At 36.4% G+C, this 19,652-nt stretch overlaps 2 protein-coding genes and 1 long non-coding RNA gene across 3 annotated transcripts; 1 reads left to right on the forward strand and 2 right to left on the reverse strand.

The window, feature by feature from the left end:
• The first annotated feature begins 669 nt into the window (after nucleotides 1-669).
• Nucleotides 670-2,017, forward strand: LOC133866917 (uncharacterized). Its single transcript, XM_062303575.1, has 2 exons — nucleotides 670-1,331; nucleotides 1,574-2,017. Exons 1-2 carry the CDS (start codon nucleotides 1,020-1,022, stop codon nucleotides 1,685-1,687), a joined length of 426 nt encoding a protein of 141 aa, XP_062159559.1. The 5' UTR covers nucleotides 670-1,019; the 3' UTR covers nucleotides 1,688-2,017.
• Nucleotides 2,018-2,535: 518 nt separating this feature from the next.
• LOC133866798 (uncharacterized) lies at nucleotides 2,536-4,069 on the reverse strand. Its single transcript, XR_009899922.1, has 2 exons — nucleotides 3,730-4,069; nucleotides 2,536-3,102 (listed from the first exon to the last, which is right to left on the reverse strand). It is a non-coding gene; the product is annotated as an uncharacterized LOC133866798 (long non-coding RNA).
• Nucleotides 4,070-5,402: 1,333 nt separating this feature from the next.
• LOC133866544 (uncharacterized) lies at nucleotides 5,403-18,559 on the reverse strand. The gene is made up of 9 exons (XM_062303102.1): nucleotides 18,401-18,559; nucleotides 16,741-16,821; nucleotides 15,818-15,867; nucleotides 15,636-15,713; nucleotides 8,831-8,888; nucleotides 8,697-8,746; nucleotides 8,097-8,205; nucleotides 7,914-7,975; nucleotides 5,403-5,751 (listed from the first exon to the last, which is right to left on the reverse strand). Exons 1-9 carry the CDS (start codon nucleotides 18,482-18,484, stop codon nucleotides 5,709-5,711), a joined length of 615 nt encoding a protein of 204 aa, XP_062159086.1. The 5' UTR covers nucleotides 18,485-18,559; the 3' UTR covers nucleotides 5,403-5,708.
• Between the last annotated feature and the right edge of the window lie 1,093 nt (nucleotides 18,560-19,652).

Genomic DNA, 19,652 nt, shown 5'->3' on the forward strand with positions numbered 1-19,652 from the left:
TACCCGGTGGAGGTCTGACAGTGGAAGAATGAGAAGCTCAAACTCAAAAAATGATTTACGGTTTTGAAAAAAAAAAAAAAAATTAAAGAAGTTTTTTTTGTCGAACCGAAATATTTTCGGTTGATTATTAATTTTTGTCATACCAAATACAAAAAAAATACAAAAATTATTTTACGCCATTACAAATAAAGAGTGAAAATTGAGATGAAAAATTGATCTCCATCCGTGCAGGATCTGCAGATCTAAAGACCTCTACCGAATCCATATGCATGCGCCCACTAAAATATGTGTACCTCCCCGGTTTAGCGATTGTGATTTTTGTGTGCTTATTACAATTTTCAAGAATTGTAATGAGAGTCCAAATTTAAATCAACAAGAAGACTATTATAGGAGGTCACATTATTCTAGTCACCGAGGACGGAATAGAATGTTTATTTAGGAGGCTGAATATAATTATAAAATAAAAAATAAAGAAAAAAACAGCATAGGAATGGTCCCATTTTTATTATGGGTAATGCTACGGAGTAGCATTATATGCGCACACTATGCGCATTTTCAGTGGTTAACCCAACTCGGGTTAACCACCTTTTATTAAAAAAATAAAAAAATAAATAAAATAAAAATAAAAACAAACAAAAGACGACGCCCAGTGGCCCACTGCATTTTCATTTTCCCTCTTTCACTCACCCCCGGACGCTTGTTGTCGGTGGCTTCTCCATTTGAGAGAAGCTCCCGATTCTCTTTTCTCCTGTTTTGAGAGGGGTTCCTATTTTTGTAGCTTCCTGTTTTTGTTCCCCTCGGTTTCTTGTTCCGGTGGAGGTGGTTATTTCATCTAGCTTGTGAGCTATGATGAGTTGATGTTTCATCTAGTCTTTGGGCTATGGTGAGTTGTTTTTGTTTTTTCTTTGGCTCAGGCAGTTGGTTCTACGCGTCTGGTATGGTTGGGAGAGTGGCTGGATTTGTGTCGTCGGAGGAGTGTTGGTTTGGCCGGTTTATTATTGTTTTTTTGCAGATGTTTGATGCCAGATCTACGCTTGCTCGGTGCTTTCTGCTTGACACGCGCCTTTTGGCCGGAATGTCCGTCGCTGTCCGCTCCTGCTGCCGGTCGCACAGGTCACGCCGGTTGCCGGAGCTCGGAGCGTGGCCTGCACGCGCCAGAGGGGTTTCTGCCGTTCGGCGCGCGTGACGGCCACGTTTCGCCATTTTCTGGTCTTGCACGGTGGGGAGGGGGCTTCCGGGGGTGTCTCTTCGGCTGGGTGGTACCGGGCCGGTGCGTGTTTTCACGCGCCGCCGGTATTGGCGAAATCCGCCTTCCTTCTGCCGGCTCTGGGGTGTAGCCTCTGTTTGTGGCTGGTTTTGTTTTTTTTTTTTTTGGGTTCACTGATCTGGGTTTTGCTTAGATTTGTTGGTTTTGGTGCTTGATTTTGGTTGTGTATTCAATCGGCCTTTTTTTTGGATACCCATAAGATCTATAGCACCCTTTAACATACCCATTGAAACTTTTGATTAATTTTTGTTTTCTGTACTCTTGAATTTTTATCCCTTTCTGATAGGTTGTTATCATATGCTGCAGATAGGGATTGGACAATTTTTGTTCCAGCAACTCAGTGGTGTCAATGGTGTTTCTATCAATTTTTGCTCAAGTTCTTCACTGGCAACGTGCAAGTTCTCCAATGATGTGATTTAAACAAGATCAAGAAGCCAAGAGATATAGTTGGGACAAACAATTTTTTTGATTGGTTTAGTTGCTACCAGTTTCCACATTTTAGAGTAATGCTGATAGCTTGATATTTTTGGTGTAACTGATAGATTTAGTTGTTGTTGATTAGTTTGGTTGTTTGCTGGTTTTGTCCAGTTGGTTGTTGGTTTTTGTTTCGGTTTTGAGCTAGATTGCTCATTAGTTTTGTTGGTTTGAACAATTTTGTACAATTGCTTTGATGACCATCAGAGGTTATGGTGTTTGAAGCATAGTATTTATTTGGAAGAAGCAAATCTAGTAAATTTTGAAATTTTGATGAACGGATAAACATGCAATTATGTATATATTGCAAGTCTTGCAAATAGTTACAAATTTACAATCATTCCAACAAGACATCAATATTGCTTCACAGTGAATTGGTAAACAACATTGTAGAATCTGTGTTTAAACCTCTATGATATTACATTAATTGGAGTGTTAAATGCTTGTGGCCAAAATTGCAACACTATGGATGCATGGTTGACATTTTTGGCCGCGCTGGGCATATAGAAGAAGCAGGGAAATTAATAGAGGAAATGCCCATCGAGCCAAATGATGTGATTTGGAGGACTTTGCTTAGTGCTTGTAAAAATCAAGAGAATTTCAATATTGGAAAGCCCGTAGCTGACCATCTAATCAGGTTGGATTCTTGTAATCCAAGTTCTTATGTGCTTCTGTCGAGGTATGTGGAACCATGTTAGTAGAGTTAGGACAATGCTGAAAGATATGATGATTCCTTAGAGTTCAATCACCACATATTAGATAAAGGAAAAATAATGATAATAAAATAATGTATCTGGAAGAAAAATCATCTCTAAATTCAGTAGTACTAGAATACAACTTCACTCCACCATAACATAATTTATTTTTTGTTTCCTAAATTTCCAGACTCGAAGAGCTCACCACAATGATGAAGAAATGGCAAAATCATACAATACAACAGAGAGAAATAATGCAGCTTCTAGGGGCAGCAAACAAACACATGTATCACCCCATGCTCCCCCTATCTCATTCATTCTTTTACAGCATCAAACAAATCTTACATGGCCATGTGACATTTGACTTTTGCCCCGGGGGTGAAGAGAACAAATCTCTCCTCGGCCTGGATAACTCAAAACTACCACAACATAGACACCAAAACTTTACACCCAGCAACTTTGGCAGGGAGCAACAAGATGATGCTTGACCTAAATGGGGTCAAAAAGGCTTTCCTTTTCATCATATTTTATCCAAATGGGTTACCACCAACAGATGAGAAAGGATTTGGAGTAGCAGGTGCTGAGAATCTGCCAGTCATCTGCTGATCCATATTTAAGGAGCCAAAAGCAGCCCCGTCATTACCAAAGCCCCCTACTCCTTGATGCCTGCAAAGAAGCTCAAATAAGTTATTGTACAAACACAATGACAATGCAAATCACTGCCAATCAATTAGCAAAATAATCTACGAACTCCAGAGGAAGTATCATGTCTTCTCTCTTGATACTTCTGCCAATATCTCTGCAAGGTGAGAAAATATAGAGATAATAATTGTAGTTACATAATAGAACAATCTAGTTTAAAGATCTCTCCTCAGGAAGTACACTCGTTCAACTCAAAAATGAAAAAATACCACCTAAAATTTATTTAGAAAAAAATACAGTTAGTAATCGATCCCAAAATCCTTTCCAATTCAATTCAGCCAAAAGCCAAAGACATAGTTCATAAAAAAAATGCATTTTCTTCTTATTGCGTCTCTATTTATTTATTTCTGTTCTCGTCCTCCTTAAAGATAAGAACTTTATGAAAGATGTTAATATTCATCCAAAAAAAAAAAGATGTTAAACCAGGAACAAAGAGTAACAAAAAACTGCATCAAGAAAGCCTCTGTTCCTTCTCAAAATCAGCAAGATAATCAAATAAGAGAGAGTTTCGGCAACATAATCAACCAGATAACTAGGTTTCTATTCCCCAAAACAAGAAGAAAAAACATGATAATAAGAGAGAAAAATTACCGGTGTTGGCGTTCGGCCGGATTTTTGAGCTGGTGACTTGCCGGTTTTTGGATGGCGGGCGTTGCCGGTCGTTTTGGCGAGAGGAGGTCGGCCGGATTTCGAGCTGGTGATGCGACTGGTTTTGGATGGGTGGCGTTCGGAGGCGACGGCGATGGTGATGGGCGGAGGCCTAAGGTGAGAGTGGGGGGAGGAGCAGCGTGGGAGAGGAGGAGAGGAAAAAGCTTTGGGGGAAAAAATGAAATATTTGAAACTCAAACCTAATTTCACTCCTTCGTGTGATATATTTTTTTTAAATTAAAAATTGATAACCGCGGTTCAGTTAACCACGCCAGCTCAGCAAATGCGCATAGTGTGCGCATAGATTGCTACTCCGTAGCATTACCCTTTTATTATATACTCGACAAGTAAGCTCCATAAGAATTATCTCATATTTACTGCACGAATTGTTAGCAATCTGAACAACAAAATTGTTAGAAATCCAACATCCATTATTTTTTGTGCTATGAAACCCAGGGACGGAGCCAGAAGTTCTTATGGGCAGGGGCCAATGGCCAAAATTTTTTTTTGGGTAGGGGCCAAGTAAGCTAAATTTTTTTTTTACCTTAAATTTTTTAATTTTTTTAGATTATTTTTTTTTTCTCACCTTAAAATTTTTTTTTTTAGGAAATTTGGGGGGGGCCATGGCCCCTGCCAGCCCCCCCCTCCCTCCGTCCCTGATGAAACCATTTCACAAATGAGAAGTGCTACACTTAGAACATTCACAACAGCTTTCCAACCATTTTTCCTAGACGTAGGAAACAAAACCATTTTTTTTTTTAAAAAAAAAAAAAAAAAAAAAAAAACACCCCACAGCAACTTCCTTTCATTTTTTCTATATCATCAGAATATTATTTTTTTACTTTTACTTTAATTAAAAATAGGAAAAAAAAATATAAAGTAGGAGAGAGATAATATATTTTTTACATTTACTTTAATTAAAAGTAGGAAAGAGAAATAAAGTATGAGAGATAATATATTTTGCATTGGGAAGCACTATTCACTTTCCAAGGAAACAAAAATTTTAGGGAAGCTGCAGTGAATGAATTTTTGTAACTTTCTTGAAATTTCCCCTAAAACTTAGAACAAACTCTCTTTAAAGAATCTATTATGAATGCTCTTACCAAATTTTATTTTCAAAAGTTGATTCTCAAATGATATGTCAATCATAGATGAAATCTACTATTTTAAAAAATGTGTTGCCATGACATATCATTTGAAAACCACTTTTGAGGAAGAAAATTTGGGAAGTAAAGCATTTTCTTCACAAATTAGTCTGCCTAGATTTCCGTAAAGACAAACCATCAAAACGACTCTCAATTAAACATAAATTAAAAAAAATACTTGGATTTTTTTAAGAATATAATCAAATCTAATCATATTTTCCGAATTCTGTTTTTTGTTCCAATCTATACAAACAATAATTTCTGAAGTTTTTGTTTTTATTTTCAAAATTCTGAAAACAAAAAAAGAAAAATGAATAACAAATACTATAGAATAGGCTTCCAAATGAGCCCAATGTTATTGCATAGGCAGGAAGGCATTGAAATTCTTTTTGACTATCTTTAGGTATTCAAGTTAATTAGTATGAGGAATCAAATTAGAATGATTTGCTTGAACAGTCGGATACTCAGACAAGAAAAAACAAAAAGAAAGAATCAATATCTTGCCAACAGCATAAGAATTTAGTAAATTTGGACACAGGTTGAAATTAGCTTTGTATGAAATTTGAAATTTGTGACCCATAATGCAGATGTTATCCTTCTTTTTTCCCTGGTGAATAGCAGATGCTATCTTGCATGTAGTAAGAGGTGCCACCAAAAAAGAAAGGAAAAGAAAAAAAAAAAAAAAAAAAACAAAGCAAAATAGTTGCAACAACAGTTCAAGAACAGATGTACAGAAGAAGAATCCACTCTCAGAAGCATCATGTAAGAGGTAGCAGCTCATTCCACTTGCGAAAGACCGCCACCACCTTCAGCCCGTGCTCTGCAAATGAGCACAACATTTTTAATAAGAATAATGTTACACTTCACACTTACTTCACACAATTGACATGGCATGAGTTAAATGGAAGTAAAAAGTTTCGGTTTTTTTTAAGTAGCCATTCAACTCCTTCCATGTCAGCCGATGTAAAGTAGATGTGATAAAATAGGTGTGAAGAATAGATTTATTCGTTTGATTAACAAGAGTAGAGAGAAATCCACAAACAAGTACACAGGACAGAATGACATCAAAGAAAGAAATTGTCTAATTGAAGTTTGGAACCATAAGCAAGTGGCCAACTGTCTAAGGTGTAACCTCTGGAGGCCTTGACAAATTCCCAACTTGGCACTATATAAGGACAGAGACTGAAGGAAATATATTTACTCAATCGTGTAGATAGTTGTATTAATGGATTTCAAGTTAGTAGATAAAGCCCATTAGCGGGAGTCAGAAAAGAGATGAAGAGTTTTAATAGCCAAACATCAAATTATTTTATAATTCATAATCATATTTACTGTGGTTACTGACATACACTAATTTTTTTCATCAATTCGGCTTAAATCATTTTGTAATGTTCTTGGCTGGTGAACACACAACACTATGCTCAACAATTTGAAGGAATGGTATTTTAACATGTGAGCAAAACATTCTATTTTTTGGCAAAAACCGTGCATTTTGATGGAACCACTACAAAGTATACAGTATCACACAAAAGACTAATATTAAAAAAATAATAATAATAAAAACAAAAATTTTAAAAAAAACTTCAAATCATGAATTGATTTATATATGCAACAATTCTCATTTCAAATGGCATGAAAAGGCAGATAATGGATTTTGAATTTAACTGTAAATGTGTGGGAACTTTCATCTCCATGGGGTGTCCAATTGATTTTTTTCGTCTTTGAATTTTTAATGAGCTCACGTCATTCGTCGACTCCATATGATATTAACTAATATTCATATCAAGGATAGGTTCTATTACAAGTCATCCCCCCTAAACTAAGTTTGATGCTGAAGCTTAAGGGGCCTTCCATGGCCTCCAGTATTCACTGTAAACAAGAATTAGGATTTTTTTCAAATACAAAACCGGGAATTTATGATGTCTTTACATAGCCTAATCACAAAAAGGATCATCAGCGGCCAAATATAGGACTACCAATGTAGCACCATTTTTCCCCCCCTTCTTTTTTGCCAAATAATATGAAGGCAAAAAGTGGATGAGGCCCATTAAGCATGAGCAAAAGTCTACCTTAAAAGAAGTACCCTTATAATAATCTAAAGAAATACTAGCACATTTGTGCTATATTCTTAAAGGACTAGTCACAAGGAAGGCTCCTTGTAATCACTTATATGACCCAATTCCACAGAGTTTGCAACCAGATTTAACACATGCACATACAATGCCTTCACAATCCAATCCACTTAACTCTAATCCAATCCAATCCAGCGGTATCACAATCTTTCCTTAAATTCTTGACATCCTTGCCAGGGTTCACGCTATGTTACAGTGCCTCAACATCACATTACATTGTTAGATGAGCTCTAATATCATTAGAGCTCCCTATAATCGCTTATATAGTCCAGTTTTACCTATTACACAACTAATATGGGTAATTATTGCATGCCAACACCTTCACAACCCAATTGAATCGAATCGGGACATCATAATCTTCTCTACTCAAATTTCATACATCATTGTTAGGATTTGTGCTATGATGCAGTACTGCAGTGCTACATGGCATTATTGAGTATGTTACCATCTATAATGACCTAAGGAAGTATTAACCACATCTGAACTATATCCCAAACACAATTGAGACTCAAAAGTAATCACTTGTATAACCCATTTCCACATAGTACACAACAATGTGGGACTTGGAACAAACTCATGCAATACCTTTCTAATCCAATTCACTCCACTCTAATCCGGGGCATTGTGTGCTACATTTAAGACATACTCCCAAGACTAGAAATAGAATGAGGGTTGGCTTAGGTTTACAAAATTAAACCTTTAGTCAAACCTTCTTGCAGCTAGCATAGAGAACAAACAAAAAAATCTTTCCAAAAGAAACCCAATGATTGAAAAATTCCAAAAGGACAAATAAAACTTTTTAATCAATGTGTGCGTGTGTGGAGAGTGAGAGAGAGGGAGAGAGAGTTACTTGTGATCGGAAGGATTTGGCGTAAGCTCATAAACAATTGTTGCAACAACATCCCTCTTCAACTGTAATAATAGGCAAGAGAACATATCAATGATATCATAGTACCAGCAACAACCCCCTTTTTCCCCTCAGTAAAGTATGAACAATAACAACCATCAAACCTTTCTGTGGCAATGAGATTACCTGGGTAGCTTCACCTTTTAAACCAATATAGTGTATCTGAGTTGTGTCACCACCAAAATTCTCAGGAAAATGCAATGTGATACTTGCCACACTTTGAAATTTAGAATATCTAATTATATGAAATAGGATAACGTCAGAAAGTAGAAGATGATCAGAAGAATAAAACCCACACATTACAGTAAAGTTTTTTTTTACATAAGTTCTAATATGTCAACTTGACATGCTACATTACTAACATATAGAAGTCTAACTATTCTAAGTATTCACATCAGAGGCAAGAGGGCCTCTGATGTGATGTTTTAGTCTCTGGGTTATGTGGGCTGGTTTTGTAAGGATCTTTGGGTTTCCTCCTGTTTTTGGGTTTTTCAAGTGTTTTTCCTCCCTCCTCTCTCTCCTGTTTTGGTTTCCTCTTTGTATACTTCTTGTATGCTTATGGGTGCCTTTTACGAATTTTATAAAATTCTCTACTTACATATCAAAAAAAAAATTGTACTTACCACACCAACCTTTGTTATCATTAAAAAATGAAGAGAAATGTTCTAAAGAAAAAGCAACATAATATGATGTATATCAACTAGAATGGAAGGAAGAAATAATTACCTTGTCTGGTATTCTAACACTCCTTGCAAATTTTCAACCAAATCCCACTCCTTTAAACAATATGAATAAATGTTTCATATAAGCTGAAGTTTGAATTACAATTAAAGCCTTGAAAATCTAAGAGGAAGCACTACCTGAATGGCTAGCATACTTTGAGCATCCGAAAAGTCAATGCCATCTCGGTTGACAAACCTAATTCAAAGACAAACTATTTTGAGTGTTTTTTTCCCCTCAAGTACATGAAAATTACTGGGACTAGATTAAAAGAATTTCATTTCATTCAAAAGAGTGCTTCAATCTTATTTTCCAAAAAAAGCATATTAATTAAAAACAGAAAGTAGTAAATCTAAACGGATAAAAAAATCATGGGTTCCATCGTTTCTATTGTTAGTATTTAAACAGCGAGGTCCCCTCTATATACCAGAGCCCTTTCTTTCATTTAATCAATGCTATTGTTAATTCTGAAGTATCTAGTTTGTTGTAACACTTCTACAAAAAAATTTCCAGTGGAATAAGAAGGGGAAGGAACAAGGAGAGTCAGTATGCTAATTCCTCATCCTCCAATCAGTCCTTCCCATGGGTTATTGTCCCAAAAAATAATAATTGTAGGAGTGAAATCTTAATATAATTTGAAATTGGCAAAAGCGAAAAAGACTCGGATGGTCAAACAAGCATTATTCAGTTTCATTTCTTATTTACTAACACATAATTTAAGGAAGAAAATATCATAATTATATTGCCCTATATCTTGATTTTCTTCTAGTAATCGTGACTTTTTGTCCTGTTTCTTGACCTTTATCAAGATATAGGTACCTCAGGCAATGTATAGAGTAAATGTCAATCATCAGATTGGGTGATTTTATTCATTACATTTTCAGAAAGAGTACCTGTAATACATAATAATCTTTACTTTTTGAACATTTTCATCAATTACAATTGGTATCTGTATACATAACTGTCTGTCTGGGAAAGGGGGCAAAGAAGAGAGAGAGATTCAGTCAAAGTGGAATAAACACATCTAATAACCAGGGAAGTGGGGACCTGGCAAGGGGGTAGGAGGGATTACTTTTAGAAATAACTCTTTATGTTTAGTGGCTGAACAACTTGGACAAATATATAATTACAAGTTCATAAAAAAACCTGGTCAGATATTACTGCATTTGAACTCCAGTAACTCAATTCTTAATTTATTAGTTGTTCCTCCCGTTTAGGGGCTCTCTTGTATACTTCCCGTGTATTAGGGTTGCGCCCCTCTGCGCTTTTTATTGAATTTTAATTACTTATCAAAAAAAAAAAAAAAAACTCCAGTAACTCAAAAGTTCAAATACTTTACCAATATGGAAAGGAAATATTCAGGCATAAAGGAAATGTGTGAGCGTGTGTGTGTGAGAGAGAGAGAGAACTTTCAGAACCCACTTTTGATTCCTCATGCTTATGGTACTCTTATTTCGGACTGATGGGGTATTCAGCTGACCAGATTTTTTTAATTTGCAGAACGGCATCCAAGTTTAATAAGATACCCAAAGAAAATTGTAAAAAAGCATTGTGAGCGTCAGAAGAGAAATGTTTGATTTCATTCTCCAACACATCTCTCATCCATCTCCTTTTTAAATCCACCATTAAATCTATGGGATCTACATGTGAATTCCACAGGTTCAATGGTAGATTTGCACATCTCTTGTACGGAGATGAACAAGAAATATGCAGAGAATGAAACCAAACATTTTTCTTGTCAGAATGAGGATATATGGCACAAGGCTAGAGGGGTAGGCAACTAATGCTTGCTACCCCCCCCCCCCCCCCCCCCCCCCACCCCCCCAAGACCACCATGAAATAGAGCCCCTAAAAAGGTAATATTAAAAGCCCCTAAGAAAATAAAGTTTCTTAAAAATAACATTAAAAGGCCTCCTAAGAAATAAAGGCCCTTAAAAAATAGTTTTAATTGATGATGGCACCCAAAAAAAAAAAAAAAAAAAACCTTATAAGGTGTAACATACGTTAAATATCTTGTATCTGAAGAAGTGAAAATAAAGAAAGAGGCGATAATAGTGTAATTAAGAATAAAAAAATGGAATTAAATGAAGATCAAGAGAAAAAAAAAAGAAGAAAGAAGTTAAAAAACATATGAAGATCAAGAGAGGCCTCATTACTATATGAAAGCATCTTTACCAAACACAGAGAGATATGTATTCGTCTTTGGGAGAGAAGGTTATTTTATTTTTTTTAGGGAAAATTGCACCACTAGTCCCTGGTGTTGGCCTAAATTACAAATCACTCCATGTGGTACAAAAAGTTCATGGAGGGTCCCTGTAGTAAACTATAATTACGAATCACTACCTCAACCCGTTTTCCATCCAACAGATTCTGTTAGTTTGCCACGTCATACCCAATAGAAAATCGACATGTGGCCACCCTAAGCCTAAGGGAGGCCATGCGCCACACCCAAATGTGGCCAGGCCACCCCCGGTAGCCATCCCTTTGCTATTTTCTATTTAAGTTTAATTTATTTATATTTTTTTATTGTAATGGACACGTGTTGATTTCTTATTGGGTATGACGTGACAAACTAACGGAATTTGTTAATTTGGTGGACGAAAAACTTGTTCAGGGAGTAATTTGTAATTGTAGTTTACCACAGGGACCCTCTATGGACTTTTTGTACCATAGGAAGTGATTTGTAATTTATGCCAACCCCAGGAACAAATAGTGCAATTATCTTTTTTTTTTTTATATATATATAATAGTAATTTTTTTATAATCAAATTCCTTTCCATTCCTTCTTAAATACTTTCAAATAAGAGACACTAATTTTCCTTTACTTACAAAAATCCAAACTTCTTTTAATTTTATCTTATAAGTAAACGAAATATCATTAAAGTCACATACGGCGCAACTTAAGTACATGGAAAGTATACATAAAAAACAACTAGTTAGAAAAGAGAGAAGTTAGGAAAATCATGAAAGCTAAGCAAAAAAATTAAGATCTAAAGCAGTTGTCCAATGGTAAAGAGTTTGGCAAAAGAAAGACTTAAGTTCCACCACCGTTCTTTTACGTTCTTCAAAATTTTTATTATTATTATTATTATTATTTTTATTATTTTTTTTATTTTATTTTTTATGATGAGGAACCCCTTCAAGATAGGGCCACTTCGTGTACCCATCCTTGTTAGATAAACCTCGGACCCGTATAAAGCGCCTTCTGCATATGGATCGGGTAATACTCTGTGACGCCCCACATCGCCTATTATGGAAATTGGGATTGCTTATATGTATATTTGCACCCTTCTTAACACAACGCGTTTTAAAGCCATGATGGTCATACATCTATCATAACTCCGCAATTAAGTGTGCTTGTGTAAGAGTAGTACTAAGATGGGTGACCTCCTAGGAAGTCTAGTTCGGGGGAGCCAAAAGCGGACAATATTGCGTCGCTTGGGGTGGGTCGTTAAAAATGGTATCAGAGCCATTGCCCAACCTAAGATAAGGGAGCGAGCACAAGCTCATGAGGGTCGCCAGCAGGCATCCGTTGGGACTCCAAGAATGGGATGACCCTATGAGGGCAACCAACGGGGATGCTGGGTCCCAAGAGGGAGTGATTTTGACGTCCCATAGTGCCTGAATATGGGAATGAGGAAGTTCTTATATATATATTCACACCCTTCTTGACACAATGCATTTTAAAGCCGTGATGACCGAACTCCGCAGTTATGCGTGCTTTTGTGAGAGTAGTACCAAGATGGGTGACTTCTAGGGAAGTCTGGTTTGGGAGAGCCAAAAGCGGACAATATTGTGTCGTTTTAGGTGCGTCGTTACAAATGGTATTAGAGCCATTGCCTAGCCAGAGATGGGGGTGAGTGTGCACAAGCCCATGAGAGTTGCCAACGGGCACTCGCTAGGACGCCAAGAATTGGGTAAACATCCCACATCGACTGGGTATTGGAATGGGGATATGCTTATTCGCACCCTTCTTGACACGACGCATTTTAAAGTCGTGATAGCCATGAATCAATCAGAACTCCGCAATTAAACATTTAAACGTGCTTCTGTGATAATAGTATCAGGATGGGTAACCTCCTGGGAAGTTTGGTTCGGGGAAGCCAATATTGTGTCGTTTGGGGTGAGCTGTTACATGCTCTGGCTTCGCCGGAGAGCTGGCTCCAAGAAATTGTTTGCACGCAAAGGGATTTGAACATTATGCGTCATGGGACTACCACAAAGACTAAGGTCCTTACCATTTTAGTCAACCCCTTGAGATTACGGTCTTCAAAACTTTTATCATTTCTTTCCCTCCAAAGACACCACAAAAGGCAGGACAAAACCTCTTCCACACTGTTGCGCTCTAAGGACTGCCTCTCAGCCCTCTCCAACAAGCAAAAAGGTCTACACTACTCTTTTAGGCATGCCCCAAACAAACCCCAACATGGCTGGAAAGAGCCTTGCATAAGGCACTGGCGATCTCAAAATATAAAAGAAGATGATCCATAAGCTCTCCATTTCTATTACACATACAACACCAGTCAACCACAATAACATGTCGTTTACTTATGTCATCCATGGTGAGGATCTTCCATAGGGTGGTTGTCCAAGCAAAAAATGCCGCTCTCAATGGGGCTTTATCCAGCCAAATACTCTTCCAAGAGAAGGGGGTGCTATACAGAACGTTCTAGAAAGATCTAACGTTTAAAATCCCTCTCTTGGAGGGGTGCCAACGAAGCTTGTCTTCACCTTCCTGTCTTAATCTAAAGGAATACAAGTTAAAAAAAACCTATCAACGACATCCACCTCCTAATCGCGAGCATCTCTGATAAAGCTTACATTCCACTGATGGGAATTGCTACATAAGTCCAAGTAATTTGCCACAGAAAAATCCTTTATGAAAACAATATTATACAAATCAGGGAAACTATCCTTAAGGACATTATCCCTACACTAGTCATGCCAAAATCTAATTTGGAGCCATCTCTCAGCTCAAATTTAGTACATCTAGAAAACTCTCCCCAACCCCTCCTGATATTTTTCCACAAACCCACCTCATACGACATATGAACCTCATTAGAACACCACCCACCACACGAGCTGCCATATTTGGCATCCACTACGACTCTCCACAAGGCTTCTCTCTCATGCACATAGAGCGGAAGCCACTTTTCCAAAAAAGCACGGTTGAATAGAGGCAAGTTTTGAAATTCCAACCCGCCCTCAACAAGCTGAAAGCAAACCTTGGACCAACTTACCAAGTGAAATTTGAACTCATCACCTAGCATAACCCATAAGAAATCACACTGTAACTTTTCTATGTGATTGGCAACAACAGCAGAAATGGGGAAAGAGGCAAGAAATACTTAGGCAAATTAGACAGGGTATCCTTTATAAAGGTAATCCTACCACCCTTAGACAAGTACGTCATCTTCCACCCTGCTAGAATGCACTCAATCTTCTCAATAACACTATCTCAAATAGATTTAGCCTTAAAAGGAACTCCCAATGAAAGACCAAGATACTTCATAGGCAAAGAAGATACCATGCATCCCAAAGTACTGGCCAAGCAATCAACATTATTGACATTACCCACACGAACCAATTCTGACTTAGTCAGGTTAATTTCAAACCAGAAACAGCTTTAAAGCATAAGAATAAGGCACGCAGATAGCGTAGATGTTTTGGGTTTGCCTCGCAAAGTAGCAAGGTGTCATCCGAAAATAGAAGATGGAAAATATGAAGCTCACTAATGTTCCTATACCCCATGGGAAAGCCTAAAAGAAGCCCCTGTCTACAATAGCAGATACCATTTTACTTAGAGCCTCCATAATAATGACAAATAGCAAAGGAGACACAGGATTACCATGTCTCAAACCACAAGAGCTATTCAAGAAACCGATAAAGTTATTTACCAAAATAGAAAAGTGCACCGAAAAAATACAATGCACTATCTAATTGCGCCAAATCACACATCCTCAATAAGTATAATACGAACTCCCAGTTAACATGATTGTAGGCCTACACAATATCCAATTTGCAAAGCACACCTGGCTCACCAAATCTGATCCTACTATCTAGGCATTCATTTGCTATAAGAACAAAGTCAAGGATTTGCCAACCTCTAAAAAACGCATTATGGGGCTTCGAAATAATCTTCTCTACAATCCTTTTCAACCTATTGGCTAGACTTTGGCAATAATCTTGTAGACTCCACTCACTAGACTGATGGGTCAAAAATCTTTAACAACAACCCCGTGTTTCTTTGGAATGAGTGCAATGAAAGTAGCTTTGAGGCTTTTTCAAAAAGTCCACCTAACCGCTCATAGAAACTATTTTTTTTTTCCCTAACATTCTACTTTATCCAAAACTCTATTCTTTTTTAATTCTCTTTCCTCCTCTTTTCTTTCACAACTCTCATTCTTTTTATCGATCATTCATCTCACTATTTGTCCATTCTACACTTTATCTCTTTTTGTAAAAATTATATATTTTCTGAGCCGTTGTTCCAAGTTTCAATCACTTATGGTCAAGTATTAAGTTTCAATGTTCTAATGAAAATTTTCAATGATTTTAAATATGAAAAATTATTATACTTTTATACTAAAATTATAAAGGACTCGTTGAGACTTTTCACCTTAGGTCTCAAATTATATTGTGCCACCCTTGATATGGCATTTTACAAATTCAATTAAAACCACCAAATACTATAGCTAAAACACCAATTAATAAACTCTACCAAGTTATTGAATGCATACATGTCACATTGATGCAGGATGATTAGAGCTTTGCTGGGACTTGGTGTTATAACCAAAACAAAAGAATGTCCTTTACCAATATATGTAAATATGATCTAACTTATAGAGCACCTTCTTGCATCCTTATTCTAACTTGCTAGATATGAATTACTGCAAAAAACAAAAGCCATGAGACATAAGTAAAAGTTTTAAAGGTAAAACCTACACTCTCATCTTGGAAGGACTTGTTCCATCAGTACCACCAACAATTGATATGCTCTTGATCTTGACATCTGAAGTAAATCTATCACAATAAACCCAACAAATGAAATGAAAAATATTTGTGAGCCCTTCTGTACAAATTTTTCTTTAGAACAATTTCTAGTGTTGTAAAGATAGCAAATTTACGGAATGAAAACAAGTAACTCCGGATCACCCTCATTGCTTTCCAAGTGCTCCTATCACAGAAAAGAGGATTAAATGAGTTTCATACACCTGGCAACAAAGAATATATTTTATACAATAGATATAATCGTATATGGTAAGCCAAGCCAGAAAACAGCATCTCTGTCTAATCCCAGGCATGCTGGATTAACCAAACCAAGTGAAATAAGTGCTGAAACCTTGTGATGTAGATATAAACGTTGTCCTGCATATATAGTTGTAAGATATTTTGGATAGACAACTTTCCATATAGTTTAGATCAAATGTGAAGAAAGAAAGAAAAATACATGTTGAATGAAAAAAAATTAAATTTTTTTTTTTAAAAAATGAATGAATGAGGAAAATATACACTTTCAGGTGGAGGCTATATTGGGTCAATTCGGCACGCATGTGTGTATACACACACAAAGGAACAAGAGGAAAAGAAAAGAGTTTGTGAGTCTTACAATTGGTATTTAATAATCAACATGGAGAAGGGGAAAAGAGAACAGGAGCCACATGGGTAACGGTAATTAGATAGAAAGGTATGGGCCCCACTTCTTTGTGTTGTGAAAAAGAAAATTACAATTTTGAGTAAGAGAGAGATAGAGTTGACATGACCAGTATATTGACCCCAAAATCTCCATCATTCTTCCTTTTTCTTTCTCTTTCTAATTTCAATTTAAATCCGTAACTTTTTTGTTAAAAAAATTAAATGAAAAAAAAAAAAAAAAAGTTGGGGATGCCAAGTCAGCCTTGGCATTGTTCATCAATAGTTCCGAGGGACTTGCCTATGTGAGTGTGTGTGTGTGTGTGTGTGTGTTTGACTTACATACACATCTTGAAAAACCAAAAAATTACCATTGATAAAAGAAGATAAAAGAGGATGTAGACAATAGGAAAATTACCCCAGAAGAACTAAGGCGCTGCTCCCACGCTTTAAAAACTGACTTAACACTTCCTTGAACAGCCTCATTCAAAGCGGTTACCTTAGTAACAATCCCCCAAGAAAAAAGATTAATAACCAATACTTTTCGTTTTCTGAAGAAGCAAAGTTTATGCAAATTTAGTTGGGAGAATAGTCAAACAATCACTCCAATGAAAGTGGAATCCTGTCAATCAGCAGATAAGAGCTCCAGTGATCTATATCATTTACAATATTACAAAGTTATAGAATTACAAATATGATTCCCCCTACCCAACTCACACACACCCACACCCACAGAGTTTTATTGCTTGATCGTTTTTGAGCATAAATGAAAATCACACCAAGGCACAGAATAACTTCACTCAAAATGCATCAGATAATCGGCAGCATTAATTAAAAGAACTGAACCGTCATCTATATATTTTGATGGTTGAAAGTAAATATAACACAAGCAATGGATAGTCACCCACCTCTCATTTACATGTGAGGTATGCAAAACCCAGAAGCTGTGAACATAATTTCAACAGAGGCACATTTCCTTGAAAATTCGTAAATAAATAAACAAATAAATATAATATACGCCACCACTTATTGATCCACGTTTTACATAGAGACAATACTTTCAACAATGTATATTTCATTGTGATAAAAAAAACTTGGAAAAAAATGGGACAATGGGATCAATTATGCAGAATTAACAACTCAGACTAGTTCTCAGACCACCCCGAAAAAATCCAAAACACTCAAGATATCCCAAGTAAACAAGAGTTTGGAGAAAAAAAAAAAAAAAAAAAAAAAAAAAAAACTCCAAAGCTATGGAAAAGTGCAGCATAAAATGATCCACAGCTTCACGATCTACTCACGCATACTACTATTACACAATCTCCCTAATCCTTCTTAGCTTAGAAAAAGATCTGCAAAGGTGCCTCAACACTCCAAATGTTGTTCTTAAAGAAAATAATGCCATCAATCTACTATAAAGCAAATTCTACAAACAAAGACCTCAATTTTCTTTGAATTTCTTTCCACAAACTTGTTCCATATGTCCACCTCGTGTTTCATTAATACATATAGAAAAAACTGCTCAGAACCCCATAATTACAAGGCAAATCATAGCAATCCTCCACAGCCACTTGCTTTCTAACACTTCTGTCACGACTTGCAAGACCCTATGACCCTACCCTCCCACTGCAAGGTACGCTATGTCACCATCTCCAACAATTCAAAGATACAGCTTCCTTTAGCCTTCCAATCTTCTCTCAAAACCAGTCAAAACAAATCCCGACCACCTTATGTTATAAAAAGACAACTGGATGTAATCCAAAATTAACATATACTGCCACCTAAATGGGAAAACATTGAAACAGAATAATCTACAGGGGCTAAAAATTATGGGAGTATATATTTCACAACTTTATGTTAATTGGACATTGTTGTCTTACAAATGAAATATCCGGGGTGGGTGCACCCGAAAAAATAGAGTCCGAGGTTGTGAGAGTTTCATTTTAAGGGTTAATGGGTCACTGTTCCTTGAAACAACCAATCTGGGTATTTCAGAAATACAACCAAAAATCGGCCACACTGTCAAAATCTTGATACTTATACGAAGAGGAGAAATGGAAGAGATTCAAGAGGCTGACCTTAGAGAGGTCTATGTGCTTGTAAAGAGACCAATCAGTTGAACAATCATGATCTTCACAACTATGGTCATGTAAGCACGCCATCTCCGCCTCAAAATCTTAACTACAGCAACAATAGTCAGGAAAAAAGGTGAAAAAGAAGAAGCAAGAAGAAGCAAGAAGATCTCAATAACGTCCGACAATCAACCCGCACGACGCCGTTTCAGCGTTTCGTGTGCCTTTTAAAAAATAATAATAATAAAACTTCACTTTAAATCGTGGGTTCATGTGTTTGGCATAAATTACAAATTGTTCCATGTCGTTTCAAAGTGAATTCAGAAGTCCCTAAGGTATACTAACAAAAAAATTGGTTCCTGAAGTTAAATTTCGTTAAAACATTTGACAGATTTTATTAGGTGACACGACTGTAACAATAAATAACAACACATCACACATCATTTTTAATAAAAATAAATAAATACATTAAAAATATAATGGTTAAAAACCTTTTTGCCCTTGGATTTTAACAAAAAAAAATTTTCTCTCTTGATTTCACTTTCGATCACAGATAGTTCCTCTCTTATAGGCATATACCTAAATAGTACATCTTTCAATCTGCCATCAAGAAAGCTAAAGAAATTTCACATCAAACCAATCAAAACTTAATATGTGTCGTATACCTTATTAATAATAATAATAATAAATTTAAAATACTTAAATGTAAAAATAAAAAAAAAAAACATAATTAAAAATAAGTAAAAAACTTGTTTTAAAAAAAATAAATAAATAACCTACTTATCAAAATAATAAATAAATAAATAACCCAAAGGGGTGAGCCACCCCGCTCACCCCTTTGGGCCAATGGGGTGGCCGAGCATTCTCATTTGGCCTAAGAGGGCAGTTGAGCCACCCCAAGGAGTCCTAGAAGGTTAAAAATGAGGTGGTTTCAGCTACTCCCAAAAGGCGAAAAAAAAAAAAAAAAAAAAAAAAAAAAAAAAAAAAAAAAAAAAAAAAAAGGTAGGGATTTGGCCTCTTGGGGATGGCTGACCCACCCTAGAGCTAATCTAGGAATGGCCTAACAACCCCCAAGGCCTTTAGAGGTGGTTTCAGCCACTCTTATTTTGCTATTCGATGGTGGCTGAACCACCCCCAAGGAGCTGCCCCCATAGACCAAAATGGGGATGGCCGGCCACACCCATTGGCCAAGCCTTCCCTTTGGGTTTATATATATATATACTTATAAATTATTTTTTTTAACAAAAAAAAAGAAAAA

The sequence above is a fragment of the Alnus glutinosa genome, chromosome 4 (genome assembly GCF_958979055.1).
Source record: "Alnus glutinosa chromosome 4, dhAlnGlut1.1, whole genome shotgun sequence".
NCBI classification, from domain to species: domain Eukaryota; kingdom Viridiplantae; phylum Streptophyta; class Magnoliopsida; order Fagales; family Betulaceae; genus Alnus; species Alnus glutinosa.